The sequence below is a fragment of the Trematomus bernacchii genome, unplaced genomic scaffold (genome assembly GCF_902827165.1).
Source record: "Trematomus bernacchii unplaced genomic scaffold, fTreBer1.1, whole genome shotgun sequence".
Taxonomy (NCBI): domain Eukaryota; kingdom Metazoa; phylum Chordata; class Actinopteri; order Perciformes; family Nototheniidae; genus Trematomus; species Trematomus bernacchii.
The window spans coordinates 2,792,210-2,811,883 of record NW_022987710.1 but is presented as its reverse complement, the minus strand read 5'-3'; the positions used below and the strand labels follow the sequence as shown (position 1 = coordinate 2,811,883).

General features: G+C 41.6%; 1 protein-coding gene across 5 annotated transcripts in view; it reads left to right on the top strand.

Annotated features, from left to right (window-relative positions):
* The window catches only part of nadsyn1 (NAD synthetase 1), an 86,797-nt gene that overhangs the window by 35,023 nt on the left and 32,100 nt on the right, over positions 1-19,674 (top strand). For all 5 annotated transcript variants that reach the window (XM_034141000.1, XM_034141002.1, XM_034140998.1 and 2 more), the window contains exons 6-13: positions 12,998-13,049; positions 13,167-13,255; positions 13,358-13,475; positions 14,153-14,284; positions 14,642-14,713; positions 15,302-15,426; positions 16,478-16,526; positions 16,657-16,759. In XM_034141000.1, the coding sequence (XP_033996891.1) occupies positions 12,998-13,049; positions 13,167-13,255; positions 13,358-13,475; positions 14,153-14,284; positions 14,642-14,713; positions 15,302-15,426; positions 16,478-16,526; positions 16,657-16,759 (740 nt within the window). The remainder of the gene's footprint in view (positions 1-12,997; positions 13,050-13,166; positions 13,256-13,357; positions 13,476-14,152; positions 14,285-14,641; positions 14,714-15,301; positions 15,427-16,477; positions 16,527-16,656; positions 16,760-19,674) is intronic.

Sequence of the window (19,674 nt, the reverse complement as noted above, 5' to 3'; positions counted from 1 at the left end):
AGAGAATTACAGTGCCCCGCAAGCGTTTGCAGCGGGAGCAAACGCTTGCCTCGGGGAGGGAGAAAAAAAGCCACAGCGGAGAATAAACAGAAGGGTAACCATGGTAACTATGGGCGGGAAGTCTTCTTCGCTGCTTTTGTGGCAGACTACAGCGCCACTTACAGGCCTGGCATATGTACTACAGCGTCTCCAGCGCTTTCGAGCGGCAATGGCCGGCCGTGGCCCAACCCCACATTCCCCTGATAGGTGGAGAGTTGGCTCAATAGCCGTAGTGCCACCGTCCTGACGTCAGGACAGTGTTCAAATCTGGATCAGTTTTGATCAGATCCGTTGCAGCCCCTTTTTTAGAGATTTGGGTATGGAGGAAAATAGAGAGGGTTGTGTTTTCTGACACTTGGTGAGTTCCCTGGAACACCGGGGACACGTATTCATGTATAAAAGACGTACAAAAGTGCATTTTGCATGATAGGTCCCCTTTAAGCAACGTAAAACGTGCAGACCGGGACCAACAGATGTAGGTTAGCCGGCTAGCATCACAGAGCCGCACTGCTGAGCATGTTAGCTTAGCTTGGTAGCCTCAGCTAGCTCTGGAACTTCCAGCTCTGTGGTAGGAGGTCCCGCCTCGGCTCTGCCTCTTTGCCCTTATTCGGATCAGGCTGGAGCAGGAGGGAGTTACCCCTAGATTCCACCGGGTCCGTCTGCGCCGCGCTACGGCTGCGCCATGGTTTTGGTCCTTACCTCCTCCGGCGTCATACCCTACCAGGCGCGTTTCAGAAGCATTTCAGAAGCGGAGCGTCTTGCCTGCCGGCTCGCAGTTTTTGTTGATTTGGGCATATTTCCTGGACAGGCTACTTTGTACAGACAAAGTTAATAATAACTGTAATATTCCAGTTATAAACGACATGAATCAAAGATGTGTTGCTGTATTTTAGTGGTAAAAAAATGCATTCATCATCATAATTATTCTATATATATAATTTACACAGTGCCTGTAAACCGGAGGAGAACGCTAGCATTTCTCCTCCTACTTGAAAGACTACGGAGGGATAGGGTCTGCAAAATGAGTTTGTGTGTGTGTGTATATATAGGTCTATATATAGCTCTGAACGTTCCACTTCCTGCCTGCCCGACCTTACATTACGGCTGCGCCGCGTCAAAAATAGGATTCATCCTAATTTTAGAGGAGCCCTGCGCCGAGACGCTTCTGGGACGCGTCTGGGACGCTTCTGAGCCGTAACGCGCAGCGCGTGGTGGAATAGCACCCATTGACTAGAGTGGCCGCGATCGCCGTGAGCACCGCGCCGCAGCCGTAACGCGCCCGTAACGCGCCGCAGACGGACCCGGTGGAATCTAGGGGTTAGACTCTGACGTCACTGTCGAGCCGTTAGTGGCCGACACGGCCTACTTTAGGCTTCTCGGCAACTCTGCAGAATCCGATGGGTGACGTCATGGACACTACGTCCATTTATATATACAGATGTAGCAGCTTATTTAGGACAGTTTGAAACGCGAGGGTCGTGGTCGGCCCGTGCACGGCCCGTGAACGGCCCGTGAAAGGCCAGTGATGAAGAGCCTGTCCCCAGTCTGACTTGAGACCGCCCCCGTGATTAATACATTTAATTATTGTGAAGCCAGCTGCAATGGATCATTGATCCACCAGGGGGTGCAGTGGGGTTCCACACTGGAGCTCATGTGAAATCAACTTCGATACAGTAAGCTGGATGTACAGTATGTCTGGTACTACTGTATAGCGGATCTTTGTTAAGATCCATATGTCACGGATAGGATCATAGTCTGTGCTAAATAAGACATGTAATCATTTACAAAACATCACCATGTTGTTATTTAACAAAATAATGTTGTTTAGTCGAAAAAAACGAATGAGAGGAAATGCAGCCGGCTCTCGATTTTTAATCCTAATTTAATCATCATCTTCACCACGATCATTTATGTTTATGTTCGCCGAATTGACATGAAATCACTGACAAATATGAATATTCTGTATTCAACTTCAGTAAAACGATCAGGATCCCTGGGTGTTATTTTTCCCCACAATGACCAAGTCGCTGCAAATTATCCCGCTTATTACATGGCCACATTCTCAACAAAGTAACGACATGACTCCCAATCTTAATTGAAATGCTTTTATGGATTTAGAAAATGTTTTTATTGATTTAAAAAATAGTTGTATTGATTTAAATTGACATGCATCCGCTAAGAGAAATAGTCACTAGACACTTGACACAGTGGCTTTTGGCAAAGCAGAAAAAGAACACTCAAACCGAGAGATGAGTTATTGTTATTACAACGTGACTTCACTATTATTTAACAACTGTTTTTATTGGGTTCTTTTATTTGGGGTTAAGTATCGGTGAATTGCCCTAATGTGGGAAATGTTTTTATTGATGAACTGTGATCTTCTCGCTCCCAGGAAAGAAACTTAAAATGATGAGACTAATGGAGTCTCTGAAAAGGTTTAAATGGATACTTTAATTAAGTAACGTCGTTATAGAACAAGCATAGGTAAGGAAGAGACAAAAGCCGGTGTTGTCCCTCGGGAGGCTGCAGCGAAGTAGAGAGATCGTGATGTCTCCTCCGATCTGCTTTATGCTCTTCTCGTTCTCTCCCGCTGTGTAGATTGGGGGACCGCCGTCCTCTGTCTTCAATGTTCGACATCGCGTGAAACAGAGGATTTCGACATTTTGTATTCATTGCTTACTTCCTTAAACCTTTTCTCCTCCTTATCTCTTTCATGACTTTTTATGTAATGCTTTATAACAGCTGTAATAGTTTGTTTAGAAATCCTAGAAACACTTTTACGGCAGTTCTCATTTACGGTAACTCCTTCTGACGTCATAGCTACCCACGTATGTGAAAACACTTTACGATCAACTGTACCTTCATTTAATATTCATCAGTAATAATATCTCGACGTCTATAGATGTAATGTTAAAGTCAGTAGGTTTTGGTGTGCAACATTCCGTGTCATTTTCACTTCACATTCAGAAAACGTAATATTAGCCACATGCTAAATACTAACCGGATATGAAGGATTTTCAGAATAAAAGCTTGGCATTGAGATTTTATGAGAACTTCCGGGTTTTTCACAATAAAACAGCTTTTAAACTGACGGTATGTTTTAGACTAAATAATGCTATTAAACATTGATTTTTATTTCTAACATTTTGCATTTCAGACTTCTGGAATATATTGCGATATGAACAGGGTTGGGAGGGTTACTTTGTAAATGTAATCAGTTACTGATTACTGAATACATGGCTCTGAAAGTAATCCGAATACAGTTACAGTTACGTGTCTTAAAAAAGTAACGTAATCAGATTACTTTTAGATTACTTTTGGATTACTTTCTTTATCCATCACAGATGGGTATGTTTTGGTGAACAGGAGACACAAAAAGCAAAAGGAAACTGAACGTGTTTTTACTGTTTTAATGGTTTATCAAGAACTGAAACATAACATCTGAAACGATGTAACAACATAATACACTTTTTGGGGATGCAGCTTGGGATGTGAGGAGTGAGGGACACGGCTTAGAACGGGCGTGTCGCCTTCTGTCCTGCCAGTGTTGGCAGGACATGAATTAAAATGTCGAACTCGGACTTCATTTTAAGGACATTTCGGCCAGGGGTGTAGAGCTATATTTGTTTAAGCACCGGATTGGGAAAACAGGAGAGTGTGTGCACCAGTCTGCCTTGATCTATGAATTCATGTCCGTGACACTCACAGTATCTGCTGCCCACAGCTGTTTTATAGAAGTAACTGTAATCAGATTACTCGTTTTTCAAATGTAACGCGAGCTGAATACAGTTACTTGATTTTTGTATTCTGATTACGTAACGCCGTTACATGTATTCCGTTACAACCCAACCCTGGATATGAAGCCAATAGAATAAATCAACACCCAGTAGTTCATTGTTATCTAAAAACAGCGGGACGATAGCTCATATATGACATTTCAAAGGTCTTTTATCTTGAAATGTTACATCAGAATGTCCTGATATTCGCTGACTGACTTTCTCAGTCTGAAGTGGAATGACTCTTTGATTATGGACAGTTCCCATTAAACAATAATCAAAATATAGATGGACAATAGATCTAATTTGAGATTTTAAACGGCATACATTTTAAATTGTGCTTCAGAAAGTCATGTTATTTTTGGAGTGTTGTGAGATGGTGTCAACATCAATCGAAATTAGTCACCCAGTGGAAATGGATATTTTAATAATGTATTTAACGGTCAGATATGTCTTCATAACTGTATCCTTAAGTTTTACATTCACTCAGTTATAATGTGGTAGTTATACGTAGTTTGTTTAAAATCATTATTGATCACATTATAGGCTACATATTTCTTAATTTAAGCTCCAGTAGCCTATATATTAATATCTTTGGTAGGCTATGTTTTTTAGGTATGTTTGTTATTTACCGAGTAAGCGCTCAATGTCTTATCAAACATTTAATTAAAGAATGGTGATATACACAGCTGTGATGCAGCGGGAGGAGCAAAACACACACTTCAAGTCAGATCATCACCCTTAGCTATTTCAATTACCTCTCAAACAACCTAAACTAGTTATAAATGTTTATTTTTACTGTCGGCCGGGATCAGCTGCTGCATGAGACAGACACTGAAAAGTCTTATCATCTGAAATTAATCATTATGTTATTAGTATTAAATACATATAAGTATTTTTACAGCTTGTATTTAGAAATACTCTGTTGTAATTATTGATGCATACATGTGTTCATCCATTCAATGTGGCATCTGCTATAATGGGGTTAATGTATGATATTACTTAATAATACAATACACTATTGTCATGGCCTGGCTCTTGGCCATAACAAAAAGCGTGGGAAGGACGAGAACATATATGAAAAATATATTTATTAACAAAAGTTTAACGTAAACCAAAAAAAACTAACACAAAGGAAAGGCAAAAAGGCTAAGCGATGTGGCTGCTCCGCGGTCAGGTCCTCTGCGGGAGAGAGAGATCGAGACTCTGCCTCCGGCCTCTTTATCCTCCGCCAGCCGTCAGGTGTCCTTAATCAGGGCGTCAGGTGTCCCCAATCAGGGCGTCACAAGCAGGGTAAAACAAAACCCCCTCTTCCTTTGCAGCAAAAACTCCCGTCTCCCTTAACGTCGACACTATAGTCTTTTATGTTGTCTTTCACCCTTCTATCCCCGACAATAGACACAGCGAAATGCTCAGCAATTAAGAGCAGCTGCTCTCTTGAAAAAGTGCCAAGCAACTCCTGAGACGGAGCTTCAATAAATGCCTCTACGTCAGCCATATTAACTTCCAACGACCCCTCACCGGAACACAACACCGGACCTTTAAACCGAGAGATGAGGAAAAAAAACAAAAAAAAAACAACACAAAAACAAACCGGACAGACACCACCGCTTATTATGCGTGATGCGTCCAAAGTGGAACAACACTAATGTTCTGATTGGAGTTTCCCCACTAACTCACCATCCCACTGACTAATCTCCTCCCTAGTCTTCATGCAGTTACTTGTGGTGGGTATTTATGCACCGGAGACCGCTGGCCCAGCAAAGCGACTAGCAAGCTAGCAACACTACTGTGACCACGGCCATGCTCCCAAGCCGAAGCTTCAACCACTTTCTCCGCAACACTACACACCCAGCTCAACAATCCCAAGGGAACCGCCGCTTAACCTGCCAGGGAAAACTCCGCACCGCTCCGCACTGCTCCACCTGCAACGCACCAACAAACCCCGACGAGAGAAAAAGGAGAAAAAACAACAAAACAAACAGCTGACCACAGCTAAGAACAACTAGCAACCACTCTCCCGAAATATAATACCAAACAAATCAAAGCCTCACAAAGTAATCAAATATGTCCCCAAACAACAATCTGAAATCTAATGTCCTACCCACAACGAGCCGAAACAAAGAAACCGGCCGCACTGCAAACGCGCTCCCAACAAAGTTTATACCCGCGCACCAACTCCCAACACAAATCTTACCTATCCGTTGCTGTATCACAGATAAAAGAAGTGGACGAGCCCCCATCTGTCATGGCCTGGCTCTTGGCCATAACAAAAAGCGTGGGAAGGACGAGAACATATATGAAAAATATATTTATTAACAAAAGTTTAACGTAAACCAAAAAAAACTAACCCAAAGGAAAGGCAAAAAGGCTAAGCGACGTGGCTGCTCCGCGGTCAGGTCCTCTGTGGGAGAGAGAGATCGAGACTCTGCCTCCGGCCTCTTTATCCTCCGCCAGCCGTCAGGTGTCCTTAATCAGGGCGTCAGGTGTCCCCAATCAGGGCGTCACAAGCAGAGGAGAAACATTAAAGGGCCATGCACACCACAGGAGACAACAAGGCAGGGGTCGTCACACTATATAATATATGTGACCCGCTCTATCGAAATCAGTCGGAAGTCGCAACGGCTCATTTCAAAATAAACGTGGATTTGCGTAAAAAAACATTTTTTCGGGGTTCGGGTATTTTGTTTGATTTTAAATAAACAAAGTCTTGGCTTTCAGAATATGAAACTTTTATTTCCAAAATCACACGATAAATACATTTGTGAAGCTTGTAAAGGGAAAATGACAGGCACCTCTCACTCGCAATCTGCTCTTCCGCAGCACTGCCCCCCTCCCTCCGGCTGAAATTATTAATGTACAGTAAGGCATATAGTAATCATAGATAACACGGCAGGGTCCGTTACAGTTTGTTTTCATCTGATTTCAAATAAACAAAGTCTTGGCTTTCAGAATATTAAACTTTTTTTGGCAAATTTAGATGATAAATACAACTATGAAGCTTGTAACGGCATAATTACAAGCGGAGAACGGAGTAATTTAACGTTACAGCAGGCATAACAACAGCCGGTGTTTATTTTATTATTATATATAGTCGTTATTCATTTGTTTTAAAGCTCAATAAGGATTTAAACTTTAACACACGTTGACCGGCGAAAAACTCTGCCCGGTTCCCTCGGCCCCCACCACGTTGAATAAACAGAAGGCTGGTTTTGTGGAGGAAGTTACAGCGCTACGTACAGGCTCGGCATATGTACTGAAGCTTTTTCCAGCGGTATCCATAAATCTCTTAATTTTGACCTCAAAGTGCACCAGATTGATGCATTTAACTTCAATATAAAGAAAAACAATTGTTGTAACAACAATAACATTATAAATAGTAACTTAGCTGAACATGGTATTGCACATTTTGCTTTCAGTGTTACTGGCCTGAGATGTTTTTATTACATGAATTAAGGTGACTGAGGCTTTTTAACATAGACTTTTCAGTGTCCCACATTTTGCACAGAACTGTCCCACATTAGGAAATGCAGATTGTCTGAGACAACTTGGCACTAAGAGTAGGCTACTGATATGTCTACCATTTCTTTTATGAGTGTAATATCTGCATTTTCTATTTTGGTTTGATTAGGACACATCCTGGGGATTGTGTTTACAAACATTGACCATACCGTTCACCATCCCCCACCCCCCTACTGTATGTTGATTTTTGACTTTGTTTGCCTACATGTAAATGGGTGGCATTTAGTACCTACCCCCCTCTGAGTGAATACCTGTTGACTTCACATCTTGTCACAAACTTTTTGGAAGACTGAGGCTATTTTTCATCTGTAGTTATTCCCGGACAGATTTTAAAAGTCAATCTGAAACACATTTAATTTTAAACAAGTAAATACAATACATTTAAAACATGCAACATACATTACTGGGATACTTAAATAAAACAATTTAAAATACAGAACATTAAAACAAAACAAATAAAACAAAACAAAAGAACATGTTAAATCTCCCAGCCTCACACTTTTTTCGATATCTACAGATCCGGAGCTTTATGAGGTCTCATGTAGTTACATTTGCAGATATACCACAGCATCGGGCACTTGAAGAGATAATTAATGTTAGACCAGGATGTAGAGGAGCAGTGTCAACCCTATACCAGACACTTCTTAGTCAGGAAGTAGTCAGCACAGAAAAGTATAGAACTGAGTGGGAGACAGAATTTGGTATGCCGATCACTGAGGAATTTTGGGAAACATGTCTTAGGAATATTCAATATTCAATATTCGGTGCTCAGTAAATGTTAGATTAAATCTGATACAATTTAAAGTTCTACATAGGTTGTACTACTCAAAAGTTAAAGTAAACAAGATGTATTCCAGCGTATCAGCATTATGTAACAAATGTAAAAATCAAGCTGGCACCCTTACACACCAATTCTGGACATGCCCCAACCTCCACTCATTCTGGACTTCTGTATTTGATTTTTATTCAAAAGCATTTGACAAGCAATTGAAGCCTGATCCCCTTGTGGCCATTCTGGGGTCCACGAGTGACACTGATCTGAACTATGGCAGTGACAAATGGCCGGTGTTTTTGGGTACTGTTTTGGCTAAAAAACTTATTTTGAGGTTATGGAAGTCTGATACTGTGCCTACATTCGAGATGTGGCTGAGAGAGTTGGGTGAGATCCTCTACCTGGAGAAACTTAGATTCAAGAATGCAGGAAGGGGGAGAGTGTTTGATAAGGCCTGGGCTCCAGTGATGAGACACTTAAGAGGTCTGGGTGAGGATGAAGGTGTGGGATGAATGATCAATAATGTTAATCCTGCAACTTTTATCTTGTTTTTTTTTTGTTTTTTTTTCAATTTGCTATGTACATTTTTTATTTTTCCTCTTGGACTGCCCTCTTGTTTCTGGCATGAATATTGCATTTCTTGTTATCTCGCCCATGGATGTGTTTTAAAACCGCCAACAGCCTAATTGTACTAGTATGTTCTGAATCCGCTGTTTTGTTGTTACTGAAAATGGAAAATATGATTGATTTGATATGTCAATGCGGTTGGTACAACACATTTCTGCAATAAAAATATTAAAAAAAAAAAAAAAAAAGAACATGTTAAAACACAGGCAGTGGGCTGTAAGGAGCAGAAGATTGGGTCAGTGTTGGCAGAGCATCTCCCCATCCCATTCAAATTCAAATTCTTGACTGAAAGAGCCTACAGTACATGTAAATGGGTTGCATTGCCTATATGCATTTGAAAAGAATTAGTACCCCCCTCTGAGTGACTACGTGTTGAGTTCACATCTTGACTTTACTTCCTGATTTTTGGAAGACAAGACTGACCCAAGATACCTGTACATAGTGGAAAGTGAAATTGACATTGTTTTTTTGACCTTTCAGATGTTGTTGTATAGCCTCTGGAGCAGAAATGAAAGAGTTTTAAAAATGTTTACGTTTTGGTAAGTTTTTAGGGAAATGTTGTAATATTGCAACGTTGGCCTTAGGTGGGAGCAGAATTTCTGTATTTCTACTCACATTGTCTGAATAAATATATTGAACAACTAAGGGTTAATTTGCAGGATTGATTGCTTACTTAGCCCTATATCAGTATATAGCATGAATAATAATCACACATCAGTCATATTTATTATGAATAATCATTTATCATTTATTAAATATTAAGTCGCTTTGGATAAAAGCGTCAGCTAAATGCAATTCATGAAAGCCTCACTCAGGATTTTTTTACCAAGTGTTTTTATTGCTCTTGGGGCATTAAAAACAAGATTTTAACTTTAGTTTTTTAAATAACTAAGTCTTAGTTTGGCCATAGTTATTTAATATATAAAGACTATATATTATTGAATTACAAGATTAGATATACTTTATTTGATCTAAAATATTGATGTGTTCAAATGCTCTTCTAAACAAAACTGAAAGTCCATGAAAAGCTGTAGGTGAACCTGGACTGCCCTTGACTCCGCCTCTGCCCAGGTGTTCCAAATTCCACTCAGTCGTGGAGATATAAAGAGAAGCTGGAGGAGAAGGATGTCTCGCCTTTCCTGACGCCGGGAGACACTCTCCTTTAAAGACCCCTTTGTTGTAGTGGGGGTTTAAGCTATATTGTGTGTGCTGTAGTTTTCTTTATGTTTAGCCTGGAGGACCTGGTAGTCCAGTTTTCACGGCTTTATTTTGTTCCCATAGGGTTTACGCTTGTCTTTTGGTTAGGGGGGGGAAGCTCTGGGTCCTACGGCCCCTGGTGTGGCTGGCTCGGGCTCCCTCCTTCCTTTTGTTTCTTTTGGCCAGACCTTCTGCCTTTCTCGTTTGGCCTTTTATAAACAAAACGGTTCAATAATAATACATTTTGGTTACTAAGCACCAGAGGTGGGACCAAGTCATTGTTTTGCAAGTCCGAGTCAAGTCTCAAGTCTTTGCGCTCAAGTCCGAGTCAAGTCTCAAGTCTTTGTGCTCAAGTCCAAGTCAAGTCTCAAGTCAGGATGGGAAAGTTCAAGTCAAGTCCAAGTCCTAAACTTTGACAAAACGAGTCTTAACCTGTTACGCACCTTCCGCCCGGTACCGGGCGGATAAACGCGTCATTTGCAGGAAACAACGTTTAAGGAATCTTAATATTGAATAAAACTATGAATGTGTTATATCCATGTAACGGGAAGAAACTCAGCTAACTGATCTTTTTAATTTTTTTTTTCAAAAAAAACCCACAATGCTAGCACTCAGCCTCTGAATTAGCCTCGACGAAAAAACGTAACCTACAAAGGCACTTAAACTCACAACTCCCTTATTACTTATCCTAGATGCAAAACCAACCACTGGTTTTTGGTGTCCTGGAGACACTGAATCTACCGGTGCCCACCTCAACACTCAGTGATAAACATTCGCGACGCTATAAACGAAAGCGTACATCACAACATGTGGAGCTAAGTAGCTAAAAACGCCAATATGGCTTACCTTGGTCAAAACTGGTCTTCAATGGCATTCAAACGATACAAAAACGATACTGCAGTTAATCCATAGGTTCATCCTATGTATCTGTGCCTTCTTTGAAATTATTTCTGATAATCCATAAGCAATAAAACAGATTTTTAGTTTCCAAACTCCAGAAGGAGAAAATCTGCAAATCCAGTTTCAGTTCTAGACGCGTAGCCCCCACCTTTTCTATTTACAACGAGTGTGTGAGTGGGCCTCCCCCTTCGATTCTATTGGCTCTAACGGTCACAAGGGTGTGTCAACCAACCAAATCGACCAAGGGGGGCCAGAGATAGGTCAAATCCACCCAAATGACCCCAGAGGTGTGGGTTTTTGGCTAAATCTCTCTAAAAAGGTCAAATTTCACTTGTTTTGCATCAATCTTGATACAGGGTACTTATTATATGTTGTACTTTGGATTCCTAAAGCTTTTAGTCTACTAACCCATCATCCAAGGGTAGTTTTCACTATCTGTAAAAAATAATTTTTGGACGGACACTATAATTTACAGTTTTTTACTATGTAAAATCTGAATTTTCTTTAAAATAAAAAACATTTATATTGATTCTGACATTTCTACATCCAACTCACAGGTTTATCATTACTTTGAGAACAAAGATTATTAATTTAACCCTTTTAGAAGGGAAGATATGGTCATTTGTTCTGGGAATGTCATTTTCGAGCCTGAGACCTGAAAAACAGGCTCAGGGCTTAACAGGTTAAACAAGTCCTTATGTGCTTTTCAACAAATGTAATGACATCGATCAACAGAATAATACTTAATAATCAAACTGCTCTTTATTAGTCACATTAATCATTTAATAATCAATTTTCTCTCTGCTGGTAAAGTAACGTGTTTTTCTTCTATTGTAAGAGGGATCAGTAAGGTACCGTGACGGTTTGATTACATTTGAGTTTAATGTACAAGATCCCTGATGTTGAGGTGACCAGAATGTTTATTTCCACTGTGTAGAACATGTTATAAGGGACCCACAATCTATCTTTATGCAAGGGATAATGTGCAGCGAGGCGTCTCTATGGGGAAAAGAACACCTGAATCTAGATCCCTCTGCAGGTGGTACTTTAAGTATATTTTGATGCTAATACTTTTGTACTTTTACTTGTAACATTTTGAATGCAGGACTTTTTATTGTAACCGAGTATTCCTACACTCTGGTACTGTTACTCAAGTACAAGATCTGAACTTCTTCCACCTCTGGCATTAAATCCTGAGTGGTTACCAAAAAAAAAAACCCTGCTCTGAAGGTTATTTTCATTTTACAAATCCTGCACCCAGCTTTGCTTTCTCCAATATCATTGACATGCAGCCAGATGCTGCTTCTTTTTTCGGTTTTCGCAAATTTCTTGACTTTTTCCGACGCGCTTGCATTTAAATCCGGCTCCCCGTCTCCCCGTCGCTCTGTGTAGCTGGCCTGTACCACTACACCTGCTGTCTTTGGAGCGTCTGCCCCCCACCCTTCTTTCACATAATGGTATGATCCTAGTGTGCCCTCGCATATGATTGGCCGCATGGCTAAGCAAAATAAAGTCCCGCCCCTGCCTGCATGGATTCTCAGCAAGAGTTGCAGCGGCTGAAGATTCTGCTCTCCCCGACGGGAGTCTGCTCTTCAAGCGGCATCTCACGATCGGCGTGTTGGAGACCCCTGAATTAAATTATCAAGTCACCTCAAGTCAGAAGGCTCAAGTCCAAGTCAAGTCCTGAGTCATTGGTGTTCAAGTCCAAGTCGAGTCGCAAGTGTTTTGTGATTTTGTCAAGTCGAGTCCAAAGTCATCAAATTGGTAACTCGAGTCTGACTCGAGTCCAAGTCATGTGACTCGAGTCCACACCTCTGCTAAGCACTGGTTGTTGCGTGTATTCTTCATGTTGCGGGTCTCAGCGCGAGCCACTACAGCGGAGTAGAGGCTGTGGCCGTAACACCAGCATTATCTGATACTAACTTCTACTCAAACCACAATGTCTCATTTCCTATATTGACAGTTAAATAACTACAATACATGTGTATATATATATATATATATATATATATATATATATATATATATATATATATATACATTACTTTTGTAGGGGCTAGAACAGATTCCCCATCATTGTAGGGAAACTGTTCCTTTTCACCTTTAAGCTATATTTTCAAAGAGGCATTTGATGCCAATTTAATCTGTTTGTTTTTTCTTTAAGGTGTGTGGAAGAGTATTTCCTGCCCAGAATGATCCAGGAGGTAACAGGGCAGGTAGGAAACACCCATCATCATCTGTGTTTAGCTAACTCTGATCAGTAAAACAGGGACTAGGCAATCTGTTCTGCACAGCAAACATTAGCAAACAGGGTGAATGCTTGTATCTTGCAGGACACAGTCCCATTCGGTGACTGCGTGCTGTCCACAAAGGACACCTGCATAGGAACTGAGATGTGTGCAGAGCTGTGGAACCCTAGAAGGTGAGGTAACAGAGGATTGCATGAGGATTGCATGGGTGTTGTAGTTTTCTGTGGACTGTCTTTATCAATCCTGGTGAATTCACCTGTTTTCCTTTCTCTCAGTCCCCATATTCAGATGGGTCTGGATGGAGTTGAAATCTTTACCAATGCGTCTGCCAGCCACCACGAGCTGCGCAAAGCCGACCAAAGAGTCAACCTGATCAAGTCAGCCACAACCAAGGTATACTTTAACCAGGGGCCACACACATCGGCTCCTTGGTTCACATTGACAAATGGAGCCTTTGTTATCATGCATAGTAAAAATATAGAAGATTATGTAGAAGACAAATACAGGCTGACAGCAGTGGGTGATCCTCAGGATAGAGAAGGATAATATTTGACATACCCACACAACATAACTTCTGCTCTCTCAGCGCCTGCCTCCCTGCAGTCCTGTAGCGTAGCAGTGTCCTGCATATGAGACGTTCAGGGAACATTGGTTAATTTCAGTGTCTGCCGATAGTCTCTGTATGTTGTGCACGATATTGTAGGGACCAATATCCTAGGAAACGCTTAGCCTTCTCTCGTCAGCTTTCCCCTCGCCCCTCATTACAGCTCTAGAGTTTCATTTACAAGTATTGGAAAACGTCCAAACTGCAATACTGATCAGAAAATGAGCAGTTACACATTTACCTGAAGTCATTCAGCTCTATCAGCACCTTTCGCCACACTTAATGTAGGTCTTTGTTTTAATGTGTCAACCACCTTTACAGTACCTACACAGGCAATGCAATGCAGAGATCACCAGAGGGCAGTATTGTTCCACAAGAACAGGATGCAGAAACCTGGGTTCTCAGCACATTCTCTGTTTTGAGGATGCAACTGATGACTAAAAGCTGTACTGCTTACACTTTCCAGAGTGGAGGTATCTATCTGTATGCCAACCAGAGGGGCTGCGATGGAGACCGTGTTTACTACGATGGCTGTGCCATGGTGGCCATCAATGGAGACATCGTGGCTCAGGGAGCACAGTTCTCACTGAGCGATGTGGTAGGTATGACCTGGAGAGAACCAGAGCCAGTGTGTGTGTGCTAGTGTTGTCAGGATCTCAGAATGTCTTCATTTTAGTGTGTGTGTGTGTGTGTGTGTGTGTGTGTGTGTGTGTGGTGTTGTGTGTGTGTGTGTGTGTGTGTGTGTGTGGTGTGTTGTGTGTGTGTGTGTGTGTGTGTGTGTGTGTGTGTGTGTGTGTGTGGTGTGTGTGTGTGTGTGTGTGTGTGTGTGTGTGTGTGTGTGTGTGTTGTGTGTGTGTGTGTGTGTGTGTGTGTGTGTTGTGTGTGTGTGTGTGTGTGTGTGTGTGTGTGTGTGTGTGTGTGTGTGTGTGTGTGTGTGTGTGTGTGTGTGTGTTAGGAGGTGATTACTGCCACTCTTGACCTTGAGGATGTGCGTAGCTACAGAGGAGAAGTGTGCCAGCCAAACATGGTGAGTCCCTCCGACTGTGTAATGTACAGGGCTGCAGAATTATGGCCTATATCGTAGACAAACTGCATTTTTATTGCGCCTTTCCAGTTTTTCAAATACAGGTCAGCATTCACACACACCTGCTCATCAGCAGTGATAAACATTCACACGCTGTTAGCCATTCCCATACTGAGGTTCAGTATAGGGCCCAAGGACACTTCCACATGTTGACAGGTGGAGATCGAACCATTAACCCTCAGTTTGGTGGACGATCACTCTAAACCCCTTTCGCCCCAACCCTCAGTGATTTCACGTCTCACAAATTTTTATTTTCTTCCATACCTCTGAAGCCCACCATGTTGTGTCTGGCAAAAATGTTTAATTTGTCCAATATCAGCCTCAGCTAACATGCTGAATAAAGATAGTGAATGTGGCTTTACACCTGGTACACTGCAGCATATTTACATTGTGACTGGGGCATATTGGCCTGCTAATGTTTGCAAAAGGATTTTTTAATTTGTGATAGCCAAAGGTATAACATGTAACATTTTAGCATTTCTACAGCAACTTCCTCCATATCCTCTCACTCCCAATGTTTCTGTGTTTTAGGAAAGTGAACCTAAACCTTGCCACAGGGTCAAGGTTGACTTCTCATTATCCAGTGGTGACGATATATACCTTCCCACACACCAACCGATAACATGGAACTTTCACACACCAGAGGAGGAGATCAGGTACACATGCATACACCAGAGTTCCCGTTAGAATATTTTTTTGCCGGTCAACATGTCCGTTAAAGTTGAAATCTTCCGGACAAAATGAGAAAAGTGCCGGTCAAAGGTCTTCTTTGTTATTTATTGAGCTTTAAAACAAATTGATATGATTCGATATTAAACAAACTAATTATAGTAGATTAACTACATTATTCAAAAGTGTACAGTAACTTATAATAAACGGAGCGCTCTCTCTCTCTCCTGACAGCCCGCCAGTATCATGCAGCTCGCGGATCCAGTAATGAGTGACCCGACAGTAAAACTAAACATATCTTTAACTAGTTTAGGTAGTTTGAGAGGTAATTAAAATAGCTACGTGTGATGTTCTAACCTGAAGTGTGTTTTGCTCTGCTCGCCGCTGCAGGGGATCATGCAGAGCTGCGTGTCGACTCGTCAGCAGCAGCCGATCTCTCTCTCCCGTCAGATTAGACTTTACTCGCGTTTATGTCCATATTGATCAGATCTAGCTAGTTCTAGCTAATGATATGACTACCTGCTTATTAAAAGACACCTAAACAATAAGCGTCGCTATGCAACCGGGTGAGGCCACAAAGTATAGCGCAGCATTATGCATTTGTTTACATGCCCACCGGAACCCCGAGGCATTACCAACAGATCAACGCACAATCAACCCATACAGGACATCTCTTTCTCCACATTAAGTGTTAGACATTAGAATGGACTATTCTTGTCTGTCACATACTCTTTTGTCTGTCACATACTCTTCTTGTCTGTCACATAAGTGGCGCAACTGATGCGGTATTGCGCTAAGGGAAAATTATTTTGACCGGACATTTTGACCGAAGAGATTTAGATTTGCCGGTCTTCAGCATATTTTACCGGTCATAGTCCGGTAATTACCGGCTAACGGGAACTCTGGCATACACCTCATCTGGTACAAAATATGTATTTAATTCTGAAAAGAAAACCATTATAATCGATAAGCTTCTGAAATGGCACATTGCAGAATCCAAGTGCAAAAGTCTAAACTGCTGACATCTGTGTTGTTCAGTCTAGGGCCGGCCTGCTGGCTGTGGGACTACCTGAGGAGGAGTGGACAGGTGAGGAGGAACTGCTGTACTGTTGTGATTGTCCCATCTGATCTTGATCTTGGATCATTAGGCGTTAAAAAGCTCTGGAACTAAGGAGCTGTTAGACGCTGATGTGTAATGGTTGTGATGTGTGCTGCAGGCTGGCTTCCTGTTGCCTCTGAGTGGAGGTGTGGACAGCTCCTCCACCGCCTGCATCGTGTACTCCATGTGTGTGCTGATCTGCCAGGCCATACAGGACGGCAGTGAGTCATTTGCCTTCACTTCACTGTAGTGTACACCTTCTCATTCTCTCAATGCAACTATTGACACACATCATTCGGTAATTCTATTCTATGTATGCAGTGACTGATTTAAAGGGCCCATGTCATGGCCATTTCCACTGATCATAATTACATTGTTGAGGTATACTAAAATAGATTTATACTGTGCAATTTTCCAAACTCACATTGGTTTCGCATACAGCATCTCTGTCAAGCATGTGTATTCAGCAGTATTCACTTTCTCCACTAAACGACTCGTTGGAGCTCTTGCCCCCCCCTCCCTGTGAGCCTAGTGTGCTCCGATTGGTCAGCTCGGCCACTCGTTCTGATTAGTCAACCACCAGAGAGGCTGCGCCCATGTCAGTGCTTTTCCCGGCTGCTCTCAGCGTAACATCAGTCTTATCATGGCGTCGGTTACAGCGGTATATTTTATATACATATATATTTTTAACTGTTGTTATAGAAGAGTGTGACGGCCTCAGGGCCTTTGTCTTACGGTGGGGTGGAGCTGAAGAGGGTAATCAGCGCGATCACGGACACCTCCGTAGCCGGTGCTATTAATCCCAGCGGCCCGGAGTCTCTCTCCAAAGCGGCTGCAGAAGGACGAACTGAGCGACCCTCTCCCCTCGACCACCTGTCTCTGCATTTACTACAATAAATGTGCCGTGGTTTTGTAAACTCGTGTATGTCTCCTTGTCTTTCCGTTGTGGCCTACGAGCTACTCTCATAACAAAGAGTAAGTTATTTTTACCCGTTATAAACTACTACTGTTTGATGAGAAATCAAATCATGGTTTGCTATATATGAATTCAGGGAAGAAAGGATAGGCCTACTAAGTATTTCCATTAAACTTTATTTTTAGAAATGTACAAAATGAACATAAATATACATATATACACGGTATATCATCCATTCCTCCTCCTCGCATCTTGCCTGCGCACAGTCGGTGCGGTGCCTTTTAGCACCCTCAGTAGTAGTAGAATCCCTTCCCCGTCATGGATTGTCCGCCAGGATCTGGCTGGACGAAATCAAATGCAAATCACAAAATATTAGAGAAACTTAGTTGTTTTAGATTCGTTAGTAGTAGTTGTGTAATGAACAGCTTGCCTGCTAATATGCTAACCTAGCTTTGTTTACCTTGGTAGCTAACACGATATGAACGTTAGCTTGGAGGAAAGGCAACTATAATGCAGTGTAATAAAACTACTATGAACAAAAGCTAGTGGTTCATATTAGGCTAGCAATAACGTGTTTATAATTGCAATCGTATACGGGTATTCTGCTACGTTCGGTCATACAATGTAACTTGCATGAATACATTGTTTTGCGCTAGCATACAGCTAGCCTCGTTAGCTACATGCAGTATATGTACGGTCACAATGTACGGTAAACCGGAGTATACTGTATGAGTATTCCGTGTGTGTGACTGCAGACATTCTCCTGCCATGACAAACATGTAAGGCCATCTGCTGACATTGTAGTTGATATATTTAAACGCTAGCAACGTAGCATCACAAAAATGTTTTTCTGACCGAAACTAGCTCTAGCTCCGTGTGTTAGATCGCTACGCCAGCTATAATGTAATTACGTTTCGCGACTGACCGGCAAATCACCCGGAGTATACTGTCAATAGGTATTTTGTGTGTGAATGCAGACATTCTCCTGCTATGAGATACATGTATGCAAGGCCATCTGCTGATATTAGAGTTGATATATGGAAACTCTAGCAACTTAGTTAGCACTGTGTCAATGGCTTAGCAGTCCAACACAGTTTACACATTTAAACAGTCTTGTTTGATAAATACACAAATAACAATGCAAACTTACAGGTTGTATACCCAGATCTTCCCCTGCTCCAAACGGTCCAAACAAGCTGTGCATATCCGGCCTCAAACTGGGCAATGTTTTGGAAGCTTTCGTCTGTGAAATGCCGGTTCTTCGAACCTCTGGAGGAGGAACACGACGCTGCTGGTGTGGCCATAGCTCTTCGGGATTGGTCCATTTCGTTCCGGGTACCGCATGACATCAGGCGGTACCCGGAACTAAATGGAAGACTCAAATGGGCAGTGACGTATCTCCAACGAGGCGTTTGGGGAGGTATTTTCTGTGTTAGAGTTTTACTCGCTACAGGGTGTACTTTGAGGGTTTTGACTCTGCACACCGTTTACATGCATAAAAACCTTCATAACACACAAGGGGACGGGTAATAACCGGAAAAGCATGACATGGGAGCTTTAAAGATATGAAAACCATTTCACAAAAGCACACGCATCCAGGATAGGTGCGGGACAGAAGAAGACAGAACAAATAAACCCTGCAAATTAGATTATGCTTAGATTATCTGTTAATAGACCATCACTGTCTTTAAAATATGAAAATAGGCCAAGCAGCATCTTAACGACATATCTTAAAGACACTGCATTTAATTATGTTTTCATATTATTTTTTGGGAATGAATGGGGATTTTCTTTGCCATCTGTTCTTCCTGCACTTTAAATCTACACATATGTCCTTTTATCCTGGATTATGTTTTTTTTTATTCTTTTTTTTTTTACACTTATGCTTTTATTGAGTTTTCACAACAATAATAACAGAACAACATGTGAACCTAAACAACAAAACATAATACACACAAATCAGTTGTAAAATAAAGCACAATAAATACTAGTTGTCTGAAGACCTTCAATATTCACACATACCGTACAGGATTGAATTAGTCATTCACTTACTCATTGGTGTCAACCATATAAATATTCCACTTTTCCCATTTCCTATTGAATGCATTCTCTTGAATTCTCAAAACATATGTCAACTTTTCCATGACAAAAATATCTTGAACAATTTCCAGCCACTGCTCCTGAGTCGGAGCGTTCACATTAAGCCAATTCCTAGTTATA